A 21600-nucleotide genomic window follows, 5' to 3' on the forward strand; every position below is an offset into this window, starting at 1 on the left:
ATATAAATTCTAGGGACTTTGTCTATAATATACATGGCTATATACCCAGTAAAGTATATAAGTGAAGCAGCACTCACTTAATTAGCTGAGTAAGTCAGTAAATGAATCAACAGATATGTCATTCATTAATAATTGTGGATTGTTGTACACTATTTACTTTTTTCAGGGGAGGGGGTGCTAGGGGTTGAACCCAGGAACTTGTGCAGGTTGTTGTAGATTAATATTGTATTTTCTGCTACATTAAGTGGGAGCTGTGTCCCATTTAGGGAAATACTTAGAGTGACCCTATAGGTTTATAAGTACAGAAGATGGTGATACAAATAGCCAGTAGTATGACTAAGAAGGCTAGGACCTGGTATAGGATGAAAATAAGAATGAAATGCAAGACAGAAGTTTATACTATGGAGGTACACAATTTAGGTGAGGACAACCAAGTAAAAGCACAAGGTGATATAAGAACAAAGTGATGAAGACAGATGAAACCTGCTCTAGGAGTTTGAGGAAGATAGGAATAAGCATATTTCTTTCAAGCCGATTCAGATGAGCATTGGGTAAAAAACAAACTGAACCATAAGAGAGGTGAGAACAGAAAGTTATGAGGAGCATCATGGCAAATGAAGTTCTAGACTCCTGGATTAGTGTAGTGGGAATGGGGAACAGAAAGGGGGAATAATGTTCACACAAACATGCACTGATTTCTGCCAGCCATTATGCTCAGCAATTCACATACTTTAATTAGCCCATGTATGGTGATTATTTCATTTAATCTTCACAACAACTTTATACGATAGGTATTATTATCTGTTTTTCAGATGATAAAATCAAGCCTCAGACAGGTGAAGTGATTTACCTAAGATCATAATTGTTTTAAGCAGCAGGGCCAGGATTCAAACACGAGTCAGCCTGAACGTAGTCTTTTCTGAAAGGTTGGACATGATATAAGTAGAGCAGGGAGTGAAAAATAACTCTGAGGTTTCAAATATAGGCCACTCAAAGGAGCGAGAGCAAATGAAAAACATCTTTAAAAACCCTCCTAGAGTTTTTGTTTTATATGAATGATATTGGGCTTCTATATAATTCTAGACCCTGTTTTGTCAACATGTTGACTCTTGGTTTGAAACTTTGAGGAATAATTCTGACAAGATGGTGTCCCACATTTTATATGTCTCATTTGGGGAGAGATCTCTTGCCCAGTGGATATTCTTTTAAAAATACAAGCTAAAACTCCAACTATTTGGGGCACATTCACAGTTGTTTGCAACATCATACATTTGGCCTACAATTTAGAGTATGTTAAGTCCTCCTAAAATTTTTCCATTTGTCTTTATTTGCTGCTCTCTCTACCTGGAAAGAGCCCCTTCTTCCTTTTACCTACTCTCTACCCTAAATATGCATAGCATACTTCAGTGAAATTGACCTTTAAGATTCATCCCCAGAGGACTCTAGAACTGGCACCTCCACTCTTGCTTATTCCAAAACCTTTAGAGTCATACTTAAATCTTCTTTTTTCCTCATATTTAATCATTTAACTAATCATTCCAACTCTCCTTTTAAATTATATCTACCATCTAACTACCTCTTAACATCTTTACCCATTACCATCCTGGTCCACACCCCATCATTTCTTACTTGGATAATTACAATAGCCTCTTAACAGGTACCCCTATTTACACCCTTACCTCTACAAAAAGCATAGGCACCATTCAGAGTGATACTCTTAAAAACAAGTCCAACATCATTTTTTAGTTCCAAATCCTCTAATGGCTATCCTTGCACTTAGTGTAAAATCCAAATTCCTTTCCATGGTCTATAAGGTCCTACATTTGCCAGCTCTAGCAACTTCTTCTGCTGTTTCTGGCTTTCCCCTACCTTTCCCCCTTTTATTTACTACATTTAATTATAGCAGCCCCCTTGCTGCTCATGAAAACCACCAAGCATGCCTCTCCTCACAGTTAGCTGCTATGTTTGGCTGGAACATTCCCAAGGTCTTTGCATTTGCTACTCTGTTTCGAATGTTTGTTCCTCATATATCCACATGGTTCTCTTCCCTATTTTGTTAAGGTTAGCTGTGAGCCTTGCCTAACCACCCTTTCTAAGCAACTTTACCTCATTATTCTCTGGATCCCTTGTCTTGTTTTGTTTTTGTAACACTAAACACTGCATTATGCATCATATGTATATGTATGCATTTGTTTATTATCTGTCTCCTCTAGCCCAAATGTAAGCTACTTGTAGGTAACAACTTTGTTTCTTTAAGTCATTCTTGTAACTCAAGGGCCTATAACAATGCCTAACACATAGTAGACGCTCCAACATGTTTGTGAATGAAAACTAAATGAATGAATCTAAATTGAAGAACTGGAAGAGTCACACTAAAAACATCAGTAATAATCAAGAGATTGAAATTGTCCATTAACAACAGAAATATGAAAAATGAAAGCCATTAAGAAACTTGATACACTCTTCAAAATGGCATAAAGTGGACAAAAGTAACCAATCTCTATTAATTATTTACTAATAAAGTGAGTTTAATTATAACTGAAGACATTGAGGCGAGGCTATACTATTTGCACAAATTTTATTGTAGAGCTATATAATATTGACCTACAGAAAGTTCAGAATTAATACTGTAAGAATGAGAACTGACACTAGGCATCCACCAACTCTGCAAGAAGACATTTTAAATAATACATGTTTTGAAACCAAAAGCAAGCCAACAATGATAAGATTGTCTCCTAAGGTTTTCACAACTGAATTAATTCAGAATACATACATCAACTGATGCATGGATGTTGGATAATGATATCTCTTTTTTCCTTCAAGTAAGACATTAGTTTTCATGTTCATATGTGTAGGGTGGATTATCATTCACCCAAGTATTGTATCCAATCCAGACAACATGGATTCTACATCCCTTTCATTCCCATACATGACCACAGGTCAGGTCCACAGGGCATTAGCAGAAGTGATGCATGAAACTTTCTAGTTCAATTTTCTTAAAGGTGGAGCTACTTGCCCTGCACTCTCTTTGACCTTCCCATGGAAGAGAATGTTCATGAAAAGGCCTTTCAACCTCAACTGTATGGAGGACAATACTCAGGCAGAACAGTGTTATGAACTAAATTGTGTCCTCTCAAAATTCATAAGCAAAGTCCTAACACCCAGTACCTTAGAATGTGACTGTATTTTGAGAAAAGATACTGAAAGAGGCAAAAAGGTTAAATGAGGTCATTATAATAAGGTCTAATCCAATATGATGATGTCATTAGAAACAGAGGAAATCTGAATCTGAACATGTACAGAGGTAATACTGTATGAAAACACAGGGAAAAGATGACAATCTACATGCTGAGGTGAGAGAACACAGACGAAATAACCCTAACGACCCTTCAATATTGGACTTTTAGTCTCAAGGTTTATGAGAAATAGATTTTTTATGTTTATGCCATGCCATCAGTCATATTTTGCTTTGGCAGCTCCAGCAAACTACTACAAACATTAGGATAGATCAAAATAGTATCCTTGAATGAACCTAACTGCCCCACTCCCTTGACTACCTGTCTAACTTCCAACATTGATGGGAGAGGGCTAAATTATCTTGAGTTAATATATTTTGGTGTCCCTTTGTTATAGCAGCTTAACCTGTATTCATGCATAAAACTTAGAGCAAAAAAAAATGAAAACCACATAAGTGTGTAATAAGAAAGGGTGGAGTAAATCATGATAAATTCACTGAACACAACTATGCATTAGAGCCTTAGCACTGAAAGTGCATAACTGCGTAAGTTATATATTCCTCAAGCTATATAAAATATGTTTATATAAAACATCTGGAAACAACAGAGTTAAAAAACTGTAAAAATAATATTGGCTGTGTTAGAGGGGTGGACATTCTTTTCCATAAAATATCAGTTTCATCAACAGTATAAGGTACCTTTAGATTAATCTTTAGAATTTCTATTTACTACCCTATAACTTTAAAACACTGTAGAGGGAAAATTCACTCTAGACATTAACCTCACCTATTTTGATTTTGAGAAAGATGTCACACATTATTCCTCCCTTCTATCTTTTTGCTTCCTTTTCACAAGTTCTACCCTGTGTTATTTTCCCCCGTTTTGGTTTAGACCAGTAGAGAGGTGTGGTCCAGACTGGAAGACAGGGAGGAGGGGTGGCAGGTAATAAGGAGCAGACATTCCAGTTCTTTTCATTCCACCTCAATCCCTGTGGAATGCACCATAAAACTGAAGCAAAGCTATTAAAGCTTCAAAAGGCTATAAAAACATCTGGGTGTTAGGTATAAGGTATAGATGAGGCCCAAGAGTTCACCAGCGTGAGCAAGGGCAACTGAATTAGCAGCACGGGAAGTCATTAATTAGACTGTGCAGCTGACCAAATCCATTTGGTGAATTGCGGTTATAAAAACAAAGTAATTACGAGCGTCTGAGACTGGCACTAGAGACTGCCTTCCAGCTTGTTATTCAGAAACTGTTTGCCACTCACATCACATAATCTCTTGCTTCCTTCATAATTCTCCTGATTGAGAATGAAGTTTTCTTTATCAGAAATACATAGTTTACTTCAAAGCTACAATAGAAAATGATTAAAAGAAGTTCCTAGTGTTAAAAATTAATAATATATATCAAATCCAAATTTTCCAAAGAGATTATTCATTACATGATGATTGGTAATGAAAAAGAACTTTTAGACATAGAAATATTTTAGTCACTGATGCTTTTAAATACTGTTTCTTCTTTCTTTCTTTTTTAGTTCTAGATAGACACACTATCTTTATTTTATTTATTTATTTTTATGTGGTGCTGAGGATTGAACCCAGTGCCTCACACATGCTAGACAAGTGCACTACCACTGAGCCACAACCCGAACCCCTGTTTCTTCTTTTAATGTCTTAAGTTGGTGGGGTAGATCTGTTCAGGTAACTGAAGTTAAGTATTTATTAGAGGCTGAAAGCAGTGATGAATCATTTTGAGATTTGTAAGGGGGGATTAATACAAAACAAAATCGTACCAATTTGAGGACCTATTTATTTCTCAAAGCACCTGGAGAGGTTTGACAATGCACAACCAGCCCATGTTAGATCTATATGGAGGCAAAGTAGAAGCATTGAGTCTCTAGAAAACTGATAAACAACACTGAATCTCCTGCATGGATAGTACTTCAAGAATAATAGTGAGAAACTGTTGCCAAACAAATTGGATAATCATGTCATAGTGGTGATTATGGCATTGTATATGAATTTGAACTACTGATCACTAATTTCATGATATTCTATTATACAGGGATAAATATAGCAGTACTCAGTTTTCACAGTAGAGTAAGATCATAAAAATGATTTTTAAAAACAGTGCAAATCAATATTAATAATCAATAGGGAAAATTATATTTGTTCAATGATCTTTAAAAACTTTTGTCAAAACATTTAAAAGTCTCTTACCTTAGTTTATACATATATTTGGAATTTAAAATAATAGGAAAACTAATATTTATTTAGGGTTCCATAATTTAAAACATTAGAAACATTGAGTATAAGTGTTTTATTTCTTTGAAAACTCCTGTCAAGAATAGCTTGGTGAATGCCTTCTTCTGGTCATATAACTTACTATTTGGAGAAAGCAATTTTTTTTCTATCTTGGAAAATTCTCAGATTCCTTCCTCGGTTTGCATAAACTTCCAGCATTTTTATCCTTTGCCCTTTCAATGTCATGAAATATCTCTGAAATTTCATTTAGTGTGAAGTTTTATGCCAGCACCACTTCCTCTGGGGCGCCATTCATCCTTTTTGTCACAATCAATTTTTTTATTTATGTCAATAAATCATTCCCATAAGTATAATCTATTTTAAATGGGCTGCTTGGTTTCCTTCATTAATGAGCCAAGCATTTCTGCAAGGATAATTTATTTCAACATTTGATTTTACCTACATCCGCTTTATCTTGGCAGTAGTTATAGTGAAACTTTCATCGATACTCACAAAGCAGGCACACTTTCCCTGTGGCAATTTGCAGCCAAATGCTACCTATGAGTTTTGTGGCATAACCCAAGTTAAAGTCCCTCCCTTTTAGCTGGGGATCATCCCTCACCTCAGGTTAAGTCCTGTGAACAACCTAAAGAACAACATGTCAAAACCTATCACTTGCCTGCTCATATGGGTGGCTGAGTCACGGCCTCATGGCAAGGCCTTCTTTACCAAGTCCTGATCTTCCTTAGAGCTCTGGTTCCACCAGCCAACAGGGCAGCAACAACAACTACTAGCAATCATATAGGTGTTTTTTATGACAGGATTGGAAAATTCTGGCCTAAGAGTTTCTGTGTTTTTACATGATCATCTGGTAGTGCCTTGTCGAATGTCCAGGATATAGTAAACATTAAAGCTAAAGGGACCCATTGATATATATGACTCTCCCTTCTCTATGGGGGATATGTTCAGTTTCTGGATGTCTGAAACTGAAGATAGTACCCAACTCTACATATCATGTTTCTTCCTATACATATCACATATGTTCAAGTTTTATGTATAATTAAGGCATATTAATAACAATAATAAGAATATAGAACAACTAAAAATTAGACCTTAATAATAGTTACATAAATGTGGACCCCCTCTGTGTCTCAAAATATTTTATGTACTATACTCAGCCTTCTTCTTGTGATAACATGAGATGATACAATTACAGTTTTCTCATTGAGTATGCCAGGAAAACAGAACCTTGGATAAGGGGAGGCTACCGTAACACTGAAATACTGATGGTCAGAGAGGTTGCAAAGATATCAGATAGCAGTGCATGTCTAAAATAACCTCTTTGGTTATCTAGTCCAATGTTTTTTTTCTGTTCATTTTATATTATTATTTCTCTTTATCATTTTCTTTTTGAAATTTTATTAAATACTTAGGTACAGAGAACTACAATTTGATTTAACAGATACCAAGTTGAGCAGTATGCAGCCTTAAGTGCATATCTGTCTGATCACTGAACATACATACACACACCCCAAAATACTTATTTTATAATGTTTTCAGCAAACCTTCATGAACAAAATACTATTCTTGGTTAAATACAAGAAAGCATGGAAATCATCTGAGACCATTGAAATACCCTATGAGAAAAAGAGTCTTATAAAATATGATGAAGAACTGCTAGCTAAGCTTGTCCTACAGGCACAATCAAGGTTGTGAATTGCAAACATCCCAGCTTTTTTTTTCCTTTTTTTGATCTGGTTATCTATGCTTTCCATGCCATCTGGTATGTGGTGATTTTGCAATAAACACATAGTAACTATAATGTTATCAAGAAACAGAATGACACCGCAGAAAATAACATGCCAGATTTTAAAATGAAATGCATCTTTACTCATGTGAGTTGAGAAATTCAAATAAATTATTGATATCTGATTGGAATCACTGAACTTGAAAGATGAAATAAATAAATAAGGTTATATCCTAAGAATTTCAGCATGTACATGCAACACACACACAACACACACACACAACACACACACTCATCCTGCTGGACTAGAATTCCATCCATGTTGGAGACCCTATGAATTATAACCTACAAGGGCAGCATTGTATTCTTTGATAAGGTCCATCTGTGCTTTGCTCTTATTCACCATTCCGTAAAAAGTATGAGAGTGAGTTAGGAAACTCCTAGGGCACAAGAGCTGCAGGTATTGTATGTATGTCTCATTAAGTTTTTCTTTACCACCAAGTTCAAAGTGTTTACCTGGACCTAGTCCCTGTTACATCGTAGAATCTCATATATGAGGCCAATACCCTAGGACCCTCCTTACTGTCTACATTTTAAAATTTTATTCAACACCATGCTAGGAATTGGGTAAACTATCAGCTGAAGACCAGGTTCCAAGTAAAAATTTAAAATCTGAAATTATGTTTTTCAAAGTGGTTATACTAATTGGCAGTCCCATCAACAATGTATGAGTAGACCTTTCTCCCACATCCTCACCAACATTTATCATTATTTGTATTCTCCATGATTGTCATTCTAACTGGAGTGAGATACAATCTCAGTATAGGTTGGATTTACATTTCCCTGATTGCTAGGGATATTGAACATTTTAATTTTAAAGTATAGTTTTAAAAATAAAATATCTGAATTTTAAATATCATATTATTGATTGAGTTTATCTGTAAGCACATTCCTGTAACTAATAAAATCTTCATCTAGCCAGGTGGTGGTGCTTGCCTGTAATCACAGAAGTTTGGGAGTCTGAGGCAGGAGTATTGCAAACTCAAACTTAGCCTCAGCAACTTAGTGAAGCCCTAAACAACTCAGCAAAACCCTGCCTCTAAATAAAATATAAATGGGGGTAGGGTCTGCTGGGGCACAATGGCTAAGTGATCCTGGGTTCAATCCCAGTGCAAAATAAATAAATAAATAAATAAAATCTTCATGTAGTCCTGCTTTTTGGGGTCAGAATGATCAGCCTTTTACATAAAATACTTCTAATATGAAATGTTCCCACTCACTTTACCATATTCATACCTTTGTACACATCTAAGACTTATAGGCTATTATGAAAACCTAAATATAGGTTAGATTCTGACAAAGATACTGGAAGTAAAACTGGTTTAGGGGTCTGGCATCATGAAACATATATCTCTTGGGGCTCAGTTTTCTCATCAGTAGAAAGAACGTTCATTTGGTTGGAATTATTCTATTTTACAACTACATGTTGACTGTCTTAAATCTTTCATTGGCCACAGAAATTTTAGCCTAAATCCTCTTGTTTATCCTCTGTAAGGCAAAAATGAAAAAACATCAACTTCAATTTTCTAGACAACTATGTAGATCTGAACTATAGTCTGGATTGCCAAACACAACCTAAGATCCCTTCTTACTCTAAGAATGAATGGCTGAGTAGAAAACACAGATGGCTAAATGTAGCAAAAAATAACACTACTCCAAAAAATAAAAATAATGCAAATGTCTGTGAAAGGTCAGCTGAATTCTTTCATTAAAACTGCACAACAAGAAATTTGATCTTAAAACCAAAGATTAGTGGTACAATTAGAAGGAAGGGATTAAGAAAAATAAAAGGAAGGATAGGAGAAAGGGAGGGAAAGAGGGAAGATGATACAAGTATGATTAAATTCTTCCCTCAAAGGAAAGAGTTGTTGATGATTAATAACTTAATGATGTCCATACAAAACTGAAAGTTTTTCTTTCTATCTTCAAAGCATGCAAAGCAGAATTTTTTTCATTTAGCAAAAGATATTTGATTTCTTACCTTCAAAGTCCACATCTCCAACTAATTTTGTCTTTCCTGTTATTGGATCATGGACATAGTTGATACCGACATCAATTACAGCAGCACCTTCTTTAACCATATCTGATGTAATCAGCTTTGGAATACCTGAAAAGAAAATGGAGTTGTGAAACACTCTAATACTCAGACTTTATCCTTGAGTATAACAAAGGTTTGTACTAATGTTTCTGTCATCATAGAGTTTTAAAAATATACAAAATATACCATTTGTTAGATGCCAACTGCATTCTGGCCATTTCTGATCAGGCAAAAGAACAAAGAACAAAGATGATTATAGTAGCAGATGGAGTCTTTTGTGGATGAAATTCTGCCAAGAACTACTCTATCACCTAAGGATTGCTTACCTGACTTCTCCATATGGATATCTGTTTGAACAGCATCCTTTTGTATTTCATGTAATATAAATATCATCAGAAGATTATGGACATGAAACAGGCTCCTACTGATATGGAGTGAAATGTAATGAAAACTACTCAGAAATTGGGAACAGAGAAAAGAAGGGAGTGAGAAAAGGGAAAATGAGGATAATAAAAATATTCACTAGGGTTATGGTAAAGTGCCATTTATTTAGTGGCATCTTATCAACCCCAAACCATGAAACGCTATCCCTTTTTTTCTCGGTTTCTTTGATTCATTATGTATATTACTCTGAAAGATGTAAAGTATAGTAAGCTCTATTCAGTATAGCTTTATTCTCATTGAAAAGATGGAACTATACAGATCTTATATCATCATGTTTCCTATAACTATTTTCAAATTTTATTTCAAGTACAACAGTATAGTTAATAATACCTAAGGTTTAAATTTAAAAAAATAAATGCTTACTAAGTCATCTTCAAACTTAGTGGATTAAAACACCAATTATAATCATTTTTCATGGTTCTGTGAGTTGACTGAGCTCAGCTGGATGATCTATCTACCTTGGGATTTTTCAGTGCATCTATATCTATAGAGGTTCATTGAGGTCTTTTAAGAGAAATATTTACCAGTGCCATTTTCAAAAATTTATAAAGAATTTGGAAGTAGACACTGACATTATGATGGTTATTTTATCTTTGTCTTCCTCCAGATTTATTTTCTACTTTGCTCTGCTCTACTGTATGCCAAGGGTGGGGCTGATCCTTACAGAGATCTCATGTGCTTCCTATCTCTCTTTGCATCCTGTCGTGGCCATGAGAACAAGCTCAAGCTAGTCTACTAGAGGTTACAAGTCCTGTGGAGCAGAGATGAGTCATTTCAGCTGGGGGCACCTAGACTGATGAGTCCCTAGACAACCACTAGCTGATGGCAGATGCCTAAATAATCCCAGAAAGGTCATCAGAATGAACCAAGGCTAGCATAACTGACCAGTTGAACCACAGACTTATATAGAATTATTTTTTAAAAAGTGGTTGGCTAAATTTGGGGGGTTTTGTTTTGTCTTTTTTAAACACATTAATAGTTGAATATTTCACATTTGCAAATGATATAAAACTGAACAGGAGGTTGTCACTTTGAAACAATGGATTATAAGCAGCAAGAAGAATTTCAAGGGAAATAAATGTATAATTCTTATCAGGTGATATACTTGATTGGAAATTCACTAAAAAGTAAGACAAATTGGGTCCAGATACAAGGGTATAATATTTTCTACTACTTTTTCAGAAGACTCTTTCTGGAAAAGCTGGTTGTATTCCAGAAGCTATTTTAGAGCAAAATGATTAGAGTAAGTCCATAGTTCATTTCAATTGTTCAATTATTTAGTTCAACTGTTTATTATTAGTCTGTAGCAATATAAAAAGCTTAAACTATAAGGGGAAAAAGTATTCCTAAACACACTGTTTAATCAATCCATCTATATTTTCTCATAGCAAGAGTTTCTTAATGAAGGAAGGAGTGTGTTGATTTATAGTGTTCGTATATCTAAGCTCCCTACTTTGTAGTGACCCTTAATGTACAATTCACAGAGGGCAAGAAACAGTCACAGACCAAAAATAGTGCATACTGAATGCCTCTAAAATAGAGGTGTATTTGAATAAACTCCAGATTTTTATTTCCAGGGGGGAAAACCCCATAAAACAAAATAACAATAATTATGGTAGAGTCTTCAATATGTTAAACTGAATAAGGGATAGATTTACTCTCTATGGTTTCAAAGAGAAGAACAAAAGAAGGAAGGAAAACAAAGGAACACAGAAGAATTAGCCCAATATAAAGATCTTAAGAAATATAATAAAATATGCCACAAAGAGGAAATTTTACTATCCTTATTCCTCAACAGAAGTATTCAGCATAGGGTAAAAGAGGAATTGAATTGGGAAGTTTAGTTGTGGGGGATAGTTCCCCATATGACCCTGGCCAACCTAGTTCTATCTCTTCCCACTTGTAATTCTCAGAATGAGCCAAGTATGGGACATCTTGAGATAAGTAGGGAATGTTTGGGACAACCCAGGCTACGTCTTCATCTCTCTGAGAACAGGTTGTCCTGTGATTCTTGAGGCTCAGCAATCCCAGTGGGGCCCACAGTGGAATGCTTTGAAAGTCCTACAGCCATGTCAATGTGGAACATGCACAGAAGAGGTTCCATCTTCCCAGAGCAGTTTTCCTGAGTCTTGGGAGACTAGCTTGCCATGAATCCTAGGCTTCTGTTTATTCTTGCTATCTTTCTGTGAGAAATAAATAAATCTGCTTTGCTTGATTTATTGTATGTGTTCTGTCTCACCAAACTCATAAAAGTGGTAGAAATATTGGTAATCCTTTTATTCCTCACAGCTGTCCTTTAGTGTTGGTTTCCTGCAACAGCTTGATCTCCTCTAAAGTTCTGCCATATTTATAAATCTTCGCAAGAGTGGTGACTTCCAATTCTAAGATTTAAACATTCTCCTTTGTCTTTTACAACATTTTTTTTAATATTTATTTTTTAGATGTAGGTGGACACAATATCTTTATTTCATTTTTGTGTGGTGCTGAGGTTTGAATCCAGTGCCTCACATGTGCCAGGCGAGCACTCTACCACTGATCCACAACCCCAGCCCCTTTCTAACATTTTTTTAAAGTTGTTTTCCCTCTTTCCAACTAATTTATTGCTGAACCTTTGCAGACTTCAGATCTTATCACTTAAGACAGGAGAGAAATAACATTAGTGCTATGGTTTGCATCATAAATGTTCCTCAAAAGCCACATGCTGATGTCTTTGTTGCCAGCTTATGGTGTTATTAGAAGATAGTGAAAATTTCAGGAAGTAGAGGGCTTCTTATAGTTTGGACCTGGAATATAAACCGAAGGCTCATATGTTGAAAGCTTGGTTCCCAATGCAGCAGCATTCAGAGGTGGCGTTTGGGAGAAGTGATTGGAACAAGAGGGCTCTGACCTCAACAGGGGGTGAATCCACTGATAGAATCAAAATTGAATGAACTATTGAAAGGCTATGGAAACTATAGAAGGTGAAGCCTAGTTGGAAGAAATCATTCATTGGCTCTTTATTCTCTAAGAGTTTGAAAACTTTGCTTCAAAATTCTCTGCTATTGTGCTCACCACCAAAAACTTTTATATTATGATCATAACTCAGTTATAATCAAGTCTCTACTTTAAAACAACTTGCCTTAAAATAAACTCCAACATATCAAAAATATCCCAACTTTGCCTTCACAGGCCAATATGCTGCTAAAATAAACTGGCTCTCTAAGGGGTGGGGTTGGGGACCCATGATTTGTACAACTGGATGATGTCTGTGATATAAATAGTCCTACCATGCCTATCTTCAATCTATGCAACATGGCTGATCATGAAAGAGGGAAGAGATGCTCAGAATAAACCTTCGTAGGCTAATAGGAGCTGACCTAGCATACCCTTGCTACCATGTCTATTGAGGGAGTTGTCTTCCATGCTGTATCAAATTTGTCTAGCAGTGGATTGTTGGGTGACGTTTAGAAAGAGCCAGAATCCAACAACTTTGGGGATTTACAAACATCTACTCAAGAATTTTTCTTGACCATGTCCAAAACAAAACCTCAACTTAGAAACTATGAGCATCTCTAGCCTCTCAAGCCTCCTGGGGGCAAAGGGAGCAGTTAGTCTGACTGTGATGATGAGTTAAGTCTTGTGTTGAGCTTGAACTCCAATTTCTTTTATGGAAGTTTATTATGTTTTATATTTTTTGGAATTTTTTGGTTATCTGATTAGATTTGAAAAATATTTTATTCTTGGTGGAAATCAGTTTCCTAACTAACAACACTATTTAGCTCTGCCTCTGTCATTTTTTGTTGTATCTTTATAAAATGGAAGTTCACAGGAGAGTGACAGGTTGATAGGTGTAAGTGACAGGTTGATAGGATAAATCCATTTCTCAAACTAACACTGAGGACTGAGAAGTTCAAAAGTCTCTAGTAAACTTCAAAAATTATTTGGTAAATTTTGCTTTCATTTAGCAAAATGCTTAGAGTTCTTCTCTTTTTCGTTTTGTCTGTTATATCTCCCCATACCTTACTGTCTATGGAAAACTGCAGAGAAGTCAAGTTTGTAGCTGTAAATGCCTCACCATTAAGCTGTGGGTAACTGAGGCAAGAGGTAACAAGCAGCACTTTCAATTGACCATTCCTAGTTCTGCAGTATTGGCCTCGGTCTAAACCCAAGACCACTTCCCTTCTGATATGTACTTTTGCTTCTTACATACATTTATACCATAACCCAAATTCTTATACCTACTATCTTTAAAAATGGCATAATTTCACTAAAGAAAAATTAAAATTGTAATAGCTATTTTTAAATAAATTTTGATAAGAATAAAAAATGTTCATTTGAGAGGAACCTAAGTACAGAAAGGGATAAAATTCCAGACATCCAACAGTCTGCACATTTAAATTTGTTTGAAGAAGTATCCAAAGGTATTCAGATTCTAAAACTATTCTCCTAACAGAGTCCTTGGTTAAGGGAAAAAAAGAAAAAAAGAAAAAAAGTGAGAACTTAAACTCCCTTTTATATTCCTTCAAATCTCAACACAAATCTAATGGTCTTTATCCTGCAATTTCTCTTCAACTCTGTTTCTTCATCTCCTTCTGACTTATTCCTATTACCTCTTGGCTGAACAGAAGTCTTTCAATAGCAATAACCTCATAAAGTAAAGCCCCTCATTGTTGATAGTAAGACATAGTCTTATTTTGAGCTAAAATTCTTTATTAACATTTTTCCAAAACCTACCTGCCATAAAATTTTCAAAGGAATAAGGGATAGTTTTAGGGACATAATAATCCAGGCTTTTGTGTTAGCTTCACATCACTACAATGATATATGTTAAGATAGACTACTTATAAAGGAAAGGAGGTTTGTTTAGCTCTAAGTCTGGAAGGTTCAAAGTCCAAAAACAGGCAAGCCCCATTTGGCCTTTAGTGAGGACCTAACAGCAGATGGCATCACATCATGGCAGAAGTGTATAGGGAAACAAATATCACATCTCAAACAGAAAACCAGACAGAGTGAGAGGAAAAAGGATTTCTCCTTTTATAAACTCTTACTCTTCAGAACTACCAATGGGTTATAAGAGAAGTATCTTAATCCTTTTAGAAAGCATGCCCCCAGTGATCTAAGACCCTCTCATTAGTCCCTGCCTCTTGAAAATGTTGTCACTTCCCAATACTGCTACTCTGGAGACCAAGCTTTTAACACATGGGCTTTTGGAAAACATTGAAACCACATCCAAACCATAGTGGCTCCCAAACCTCCATCTATTAATCCATATGTTCAGGTGCAAAGTAATTGCATGGAAACACAGAATTCAAAGATTCAAATTTTATAAGAAAACAGAGGGATTTAGAAAGTATAGATATTGGACATCTTTTGGAAGCTATCTCTAAAATAATTCCTGTAAACATAGAGTAGATTCTGATTCAGTTCTGTAAGAAAAGAAAGCATTGATCCATTAGTGAAATCAGGTACAGGCTAATCTTTTGACAACATTCACAAGTAAATCTCAATGCAGATGAAGGCCCAGCTTTCTACTCACTTTTAGTGAATGATTTTAAGCTAGAGGTAGAAGGGTTATTTCACACACACACACACACACACACACACACACACACACACGAAATTAGAATGAGCATCCATTATAACTCTGTTGAATATTTGAAAGAGCCTTAGCACAAAAACATAAGAAGACTTAGAATAAATTCTCTGAATTACACATAAAACAATTAGATATTCCCCATCGTTGAACACAAAGGGAGAGGCACTTTAGAAACATTTCTAGATATTATAAACAGAAAAATATTTGGGGAAAATACTTAAAACTGAAGGCTGTGAAAATCAAAATGCTGTGAAGAGAAATCAAATGTTCAGTTTCTCATTTTGCCCTTAAATTCACCAGGAGGAATTTCTCACAAAGTTAAAAGACAACCTTTTGATTGATATGGGCACTACTTTATTAGCCTAAAAGTCTGCTATTCTTATTCAACATCTCCCTAGAGTAAACAAACTATGCAAGGGCAGTGTCTCTAAATCTGCAGACATTCCACATGTCTTGTCCCAGAACAGAGGTACCATATGCATAGAGACTCCCTATCCATAATATAGTCACAGATACCTTGGACATTGACTTAAATTTTCTTGTACATTAATGTCTAGATGAAGCTTAAGTTGATGACCCAAAGAGGTGCCAGAATTTTTGTGAGTAAAATTTTGAGGATGTTGACTGAGTTGACAAATTATTGGGGCTGACCCTATCCACAGATTCTGACTGATCTCTTTATACCTCTACCTAAATTTATATGATAAATATAAATTCATTCAGGGCCCTAGACAGCCATACATAGAATATTCATTCCCTGCTTCCTTGTAGTGGCAAACTCAAATTCTGTTTTATCTCTGTGCTTCCTGAGGCTATAAATTTTACAACACATTTTACAATGTGTACTTTGTTTTCTTTTTAGATCAAAATAACCAATATGTAACTGCCTTCTAGAAATATCAACATTATACCTGTGGCCCTTATGTCTTAGCAGTTTACTGAGGCACCCTCATACTCTAATTTTTTTTCTGGTACTCAGAATTGAATCCAGGGATGCTTTACTGATCCATACCTTAGTCCTTTTCACTTGTTTTATTTTGAGACAGAATCTTGCGAAGTTGCTTAGGGCCTCACTACATTGCCTGGAACTTGCAATTCTCCTGTCTCAGCTTCCTGAGCTTCTGGGATTACAGGTGTGGGCCATCACACTTTTTATACATCCCCAGTCAGGATCTGAATAATATGAAATCTCCCTGTAATTCTATTATTATCATACTGACAAAAATTTGAAGTAGAACATTTATTTCAGAAGATATGATTCAGACTCTGAAGTTTCTTTCTTTCTTTCTTTCTTTTTTTTTTTTTTTACCATGGATTGAACTCAAGGGAACTCGACCATTGAGCCACATCCCCAGCCCTATTTTGTATTTTATTTAGAGACAGGTCTCACTGAGTTGCTTTGTGCCTTGATTTGATCCTTCTGTCTCAGCCTCCTGAGCTGTAGGGATTACAGGATGCACCACCACCACACCTGACCTAAATCTGAAATTTCTAATAGTTCAAAATACTTTTTTGTTATTGGTCTATCAACAGATGTATTTCTATAGTACATAGGCAATGAGTAACATTAAAATATAATAAATTTGCTACTATATTTTATAAAAATATTTGATGTTGTAAACACCTACATTGATATTTGGTAGTTTTCAGAACTTTTATCAGTTGTATGAGTTTCCAACAAAATATAACCAACTCTAAATTCTGGATCACTGCATAACATATGAAATTGAATTGTTGCATGCTTATAATATTATCACTAAAAAAAATCTACCTTACAAATATAATTATACATGAAAGCTCAAAGCAGATTTATACACATAAGTTTGTTGTGTTTTAACCCCAAGCTAATTAGTCCATATATGAATTTTGTTTACAGAAGGAAAGATCTATTGTTAATGCAAAATTTCAAAAATAATTTGGATAACCATATTAAGGTGAAACAGTCTTACCAGAAAACTCAGTAATATTTACTGAAGATTTTTCTGATCTGGATGAATCTCTACAAATAGATTAATGAAAGCACCACTTCAAGGAATCACACCACTTGCTTTCACAATAGGCCATACAAATCTGTTATTTTATGATTCTTTATATGAAAAATGTAAAATAATTTACCATGGTTGTCGTAGCAAAATATACTGAGCAAAGTAGCATTTCAAAATGATAGCAATAGGTGCTGGGGTTGTGGCTCAGTGGTAGCGCGCTTGCCTAGCCCATGCAAGGCCCTGGGTTCAATCCTCAGCTCCAAATAAATAAATAAATAAATAAATAAATAAATAATGATAGCAATACCTAAAGCATGCAGGGCACTAGTCTGCATTATAGGTGTCACAGGAAAGCAAACAGCTGAAACTCCAAATCTCCATTTTTGTGTTCCAATGAAATAAAATTTAAAGTCAGACACAAAAAGCCACGCAAGGGAACTTTATTATAAGTGAAAGTGAGGTGAAAGTAAAGTAAAATCAAAGTAAGGCTTAAGCAGAAAGCATGAGAGAGAGAGAGAGAGAGAGAGAGAGAGAGAGAGAGAGAGAGAGAGAGAACGAGCATATGCATGTGCTATCTCTGAACAGAGACCAACAAAGGAGACTGTCTCCAAATTTATTACTGTTTGATGTTTACCAGGAGAACTGGGAACACTTCTGTACTCTTTGCCAATCAAGGGTTCAACTCCTCCTTCACGCTGGATGATGGAGTTTTTCACTTTAGTTGGTCCTCTCTGGAACTGTGTGGCCATCCTATTTAGGCAGGCTTCATCTACAAGTCAATCCCATGTTATGTGGGTAGTGGGCTAAATAGCTGGTCAGAAATTTCCTTAGTGCACCTGCACTACTGAAGCAATCTTCCTTCCCAGACAAATGAAGACACCAATAGTCATAAATCCTAGCTTCACCTCAACATAAATGGACCCTGTCAAGAGTTAGTCCCATTACTCCTTTTCTTTTAACACACTTTCCCATGGTTCCTTTGCTTCTGTTTATTTTCTATAAATTAATTAACTACCACTATTTGATTTCTTGTCCACTCTGAGGATAGTTTAAACAAGACCCTAAAGTAATTTAAAGAATACTTGTGACCTTTCCATGCATTTCACTGCTCATTGCTAGCTACTACCTAATATAGAAATTAAATTTCCTTTATGTTAAAAGGTGTAACAATTACCTCTTGAGTAAGTGTGAGGCTCTATTCTTGTTCTCACCAATTGGAGCCCAAAATGGATATTTTTTATATGTCAATTTGACAATTTCAGAATTCAGTTCACATGTTCACATGAATAAAAAAAATTAGTTCCTTCCCTATAGATCCTCCTATCATAGTCATCTTTAAGTCTTTATGAAATAGCTCAGTGAAGGCATCCTGATAAAAGGATATTTACATTTACCACCATATTTACACATCACTTTAATTAGTAGAGTTCAAAGGCCTGTGCAAACATTACCTAATTAAACTTCACAACAATTCAGTGAAGCAAGAGAAGGTTTACCCATTATCCTCATTCACAGAAGAGATTTTGAGGTGCTGAGCGCTAAATGATTTCTTAGTTTCACAATGATGAGTCAGAGGTGAGGCTGGGAACAAGACCAGAGCTCTAGCTCAGATATAAATGCAACACCATGGAAGTGCTTATTCAGGAGGATCACTCCTTCAGCTGGAAGTTATCCTACTACTTAAATAATAAGAGTAATTGCAATGGAATTTATATGAATGTGTAAGTTTCTTTCTAGATTAGAAAAAAACTTTATTCAGCATTATTTTCTTTGGAGACAATCATATAATGTTTAAATACATCCTAGCTAAATAGAGCCCACACCAATAGGGCAAGCATCTTCTCCCACGAGTCTTCCTATTATCTCTAGGAATTCTCAAGAAGTGTTTACAAACCAGAGTCAGTGGTAGTGTCCACACTGCATATACTGTCATTTTTAAAAAATTTTTTACTTGGCTTTTTCTCTTCCTATCTGATACCTGTATGGTTGTCATACCTGTTAAAAGATTAATCTGCATGCTAAGGACAGCATGTGGATGCTCCCAAAGATTCTACCTCTTGAGATATCAGAACAGTACTATGTTTCTTACAGAGGAGAGGACCAGCAGGGTCCTGATCTATGATATATTAGATCAGTTGGAAATATAGAATCTCTTCATACTTAGAAATTCATAGGATTATTCTTGAATAATTTCATCAGCTTCTTCCTTGGACCTGTTTTTGTTTGTTTGTTTGTTTCTGTAAAGTCAATGGACCTGAGGTGTCAAATACATCCCTTTTCTCCTTTCACTCCCTACAAAGACACACTGGTGCATTTGGGTTATGGGAATAGCTCGGAGGCCAGTGGGGTAGATAGATCAATGTCTATATTATCAACTGCCATCTTAATCACAGAATACCAAAGTAGAGTGGGATGGGTCTTAAACATTTTTTAACTGTTTCATTAAAATAAATTTTGCCAAGCTTAGAATATAAAATTACAAAAATAAGGAGAAATGCACTAGTTGAACAGAGAAGGTGGTCTTAGGGGAGCCCTGCAACCAGATAAAATCCCTTAGGCTTCTCAGAGCCCAATTTGAAAACCAATGAGTTCAATCTTTCTATCTTAAAGCTAAAGCTCTTAGGGCTGAGGATATATATGGCTCAGTTGGTAAGGTGCTTGCTTTGCATGCACAAGGCCCTGGGTTCAAACCCCAGCACTATACAAACAAACAAAAAAACCATGTAGCTCCTACACATCTAGGTAATACATACAAATAGGGCCTGATATTATATACAAGTAATTTAGATAGTCTAGATAATACATACAATTTTTATAATTAAAAAGTCTAATATATAAGAAACATACTATTTTTATATTTGTTCTAATTATACATGATAGAAGAATGCATTTTGATTCATTGTACACAAATGGAATACAACTTTTTATTTCTCTTGTTGTACATGATGTAGAGTAACACCATATGAGCAGTCATACATGTACCTAGAGTAATAATGTCCATCATCTTTCCTGCCCCCATGCCCCTCCCCTCCCCTTCCTCCACTTTGCCCAATCAAGTTCCTCCATTCTTCCCATGCCACTCCCCCAATAAGGATTAGCATTGACTTATCAGAGAGAACATTTGGCTTTTGGTTTTGGGGGATTGGCTTCCTTCACTTATTATGATATTCTCCAACTCCATCCATTTACCTGCAAATTCAATAATTTTGTTCTCTTTTAATGCTGAGTAATATTCCATGTGCATATGCACTATAATTTCTTTATCCATTCATCCATTGAAGGGCATCTAGGTTGGTTCCACAGTTTAGCTATTGTGAATTGAGCTGCTATGAACATTGGTGTGGCTTCATCACTATAGTATGCTGACTTTAAGTCCTTTGGGTATAGACTGAGGAGTAGGATATCTGGGTCAAATGGTGATTCTATTCCAAGTTTCCTAAGGAATCTCTATACTGCTATTGACAATATTCTTAAGGGTGTATATTCCCAAATAGAGTCCATGTCATCACCAGCCTTGTCATGGGAACAACTTCTTAGCTCTTGCCTTTCTGGTAAAAAATTATTGCTTTCTCTCATCATGATATTCATTGACATGTTTCAGATGCTGCAACACTTAATTTTTATTAATCTCATTCCAGTACTCATGTCTTCTTATTTCTCTCATTGAAGCACCAACCTCTCAGATGACTTTACAACCTCTTTCCTCCAAACGAGAATTTTGCCACAGAGCCCTCAACTGACCCAAAACATTCCTAAAAGAGAAACCCAAACTGCTTGCTCTATATCACCCCCTCTTAACCTCAAGCAGCCAGAGTAGTTATCATCTATTTCCCCTTACAGAAGTAAGGGTTCCCTTACTCAGAGGTAAAAATGAGACCAGGACAAAGAACAGGTAGCTGATTATTGTTTTAAAAGGAAGAAAGAAAAAATTTTAAAGATTTTACAAAGGAAATGAGTATATAATATTCTCCATGATCAATGATTTGGCACAAAATACTTCAAGATCCCTCTGAGATCAGGAGACTATTGACAATAAACTTGAAGGTAAGTTAAATGCTTTAGGAGCTACCATAATGAGTTTTAGGTGATCAGATACAGAGTCTTAAAATCAGATAACAATTACAATGCCATGTTGCTTATCAATTAATTTGTGTAACACCTATCCAAACAAGCTCCCAATGGGATTGAAAAAGTAAAGATGCATCTATTAATAAGTTGGAATTCTAACAGTGTTAGTTTATATCATTTACAACTGTACCACTACATCTAAAT

The 21600-nt window shown here is 35.6% G+C and overlaps 1 protein-coding gene across 1 annotated transcript in view; it reads right to left on the reverse strand.

Moving 5' to 3' along the window:
• The window catches only part of Mthfd2l (methylenetetrahydrofolate dehydrogenase (NADP+ dependent) 2 like), a 102511-nt gene that overhangs the window by 11210 nt on the left and 69701 nt on the right, over nt 1-21600 (reverse strand). Inside the window, exon 7 of the mRNA XM_026408468.2 lies at nt 9268-9393. Coding sequence (XP_026264253.2) covers nt 9268-9393 — 126 coding nt within the window. The remainder of the gene's footprint in view (nt 1-9267; nt 9394-21600) is intronic.

This window comes from Urocitellus parryii, chromosome 10, assembly GCF_045843805.1.
Source record: "Urocitellus parryii isolate mUroPar1 chromosome 10, mUroPar1.hap1, whole genome shotgun sequence".
Classification (NCBI taxonomy): Eukaryota; Metazoa; Chordata; class Mammalia; order Rodentia; family Sciuridae; genus Urocitellus; species Urocitellus parryii.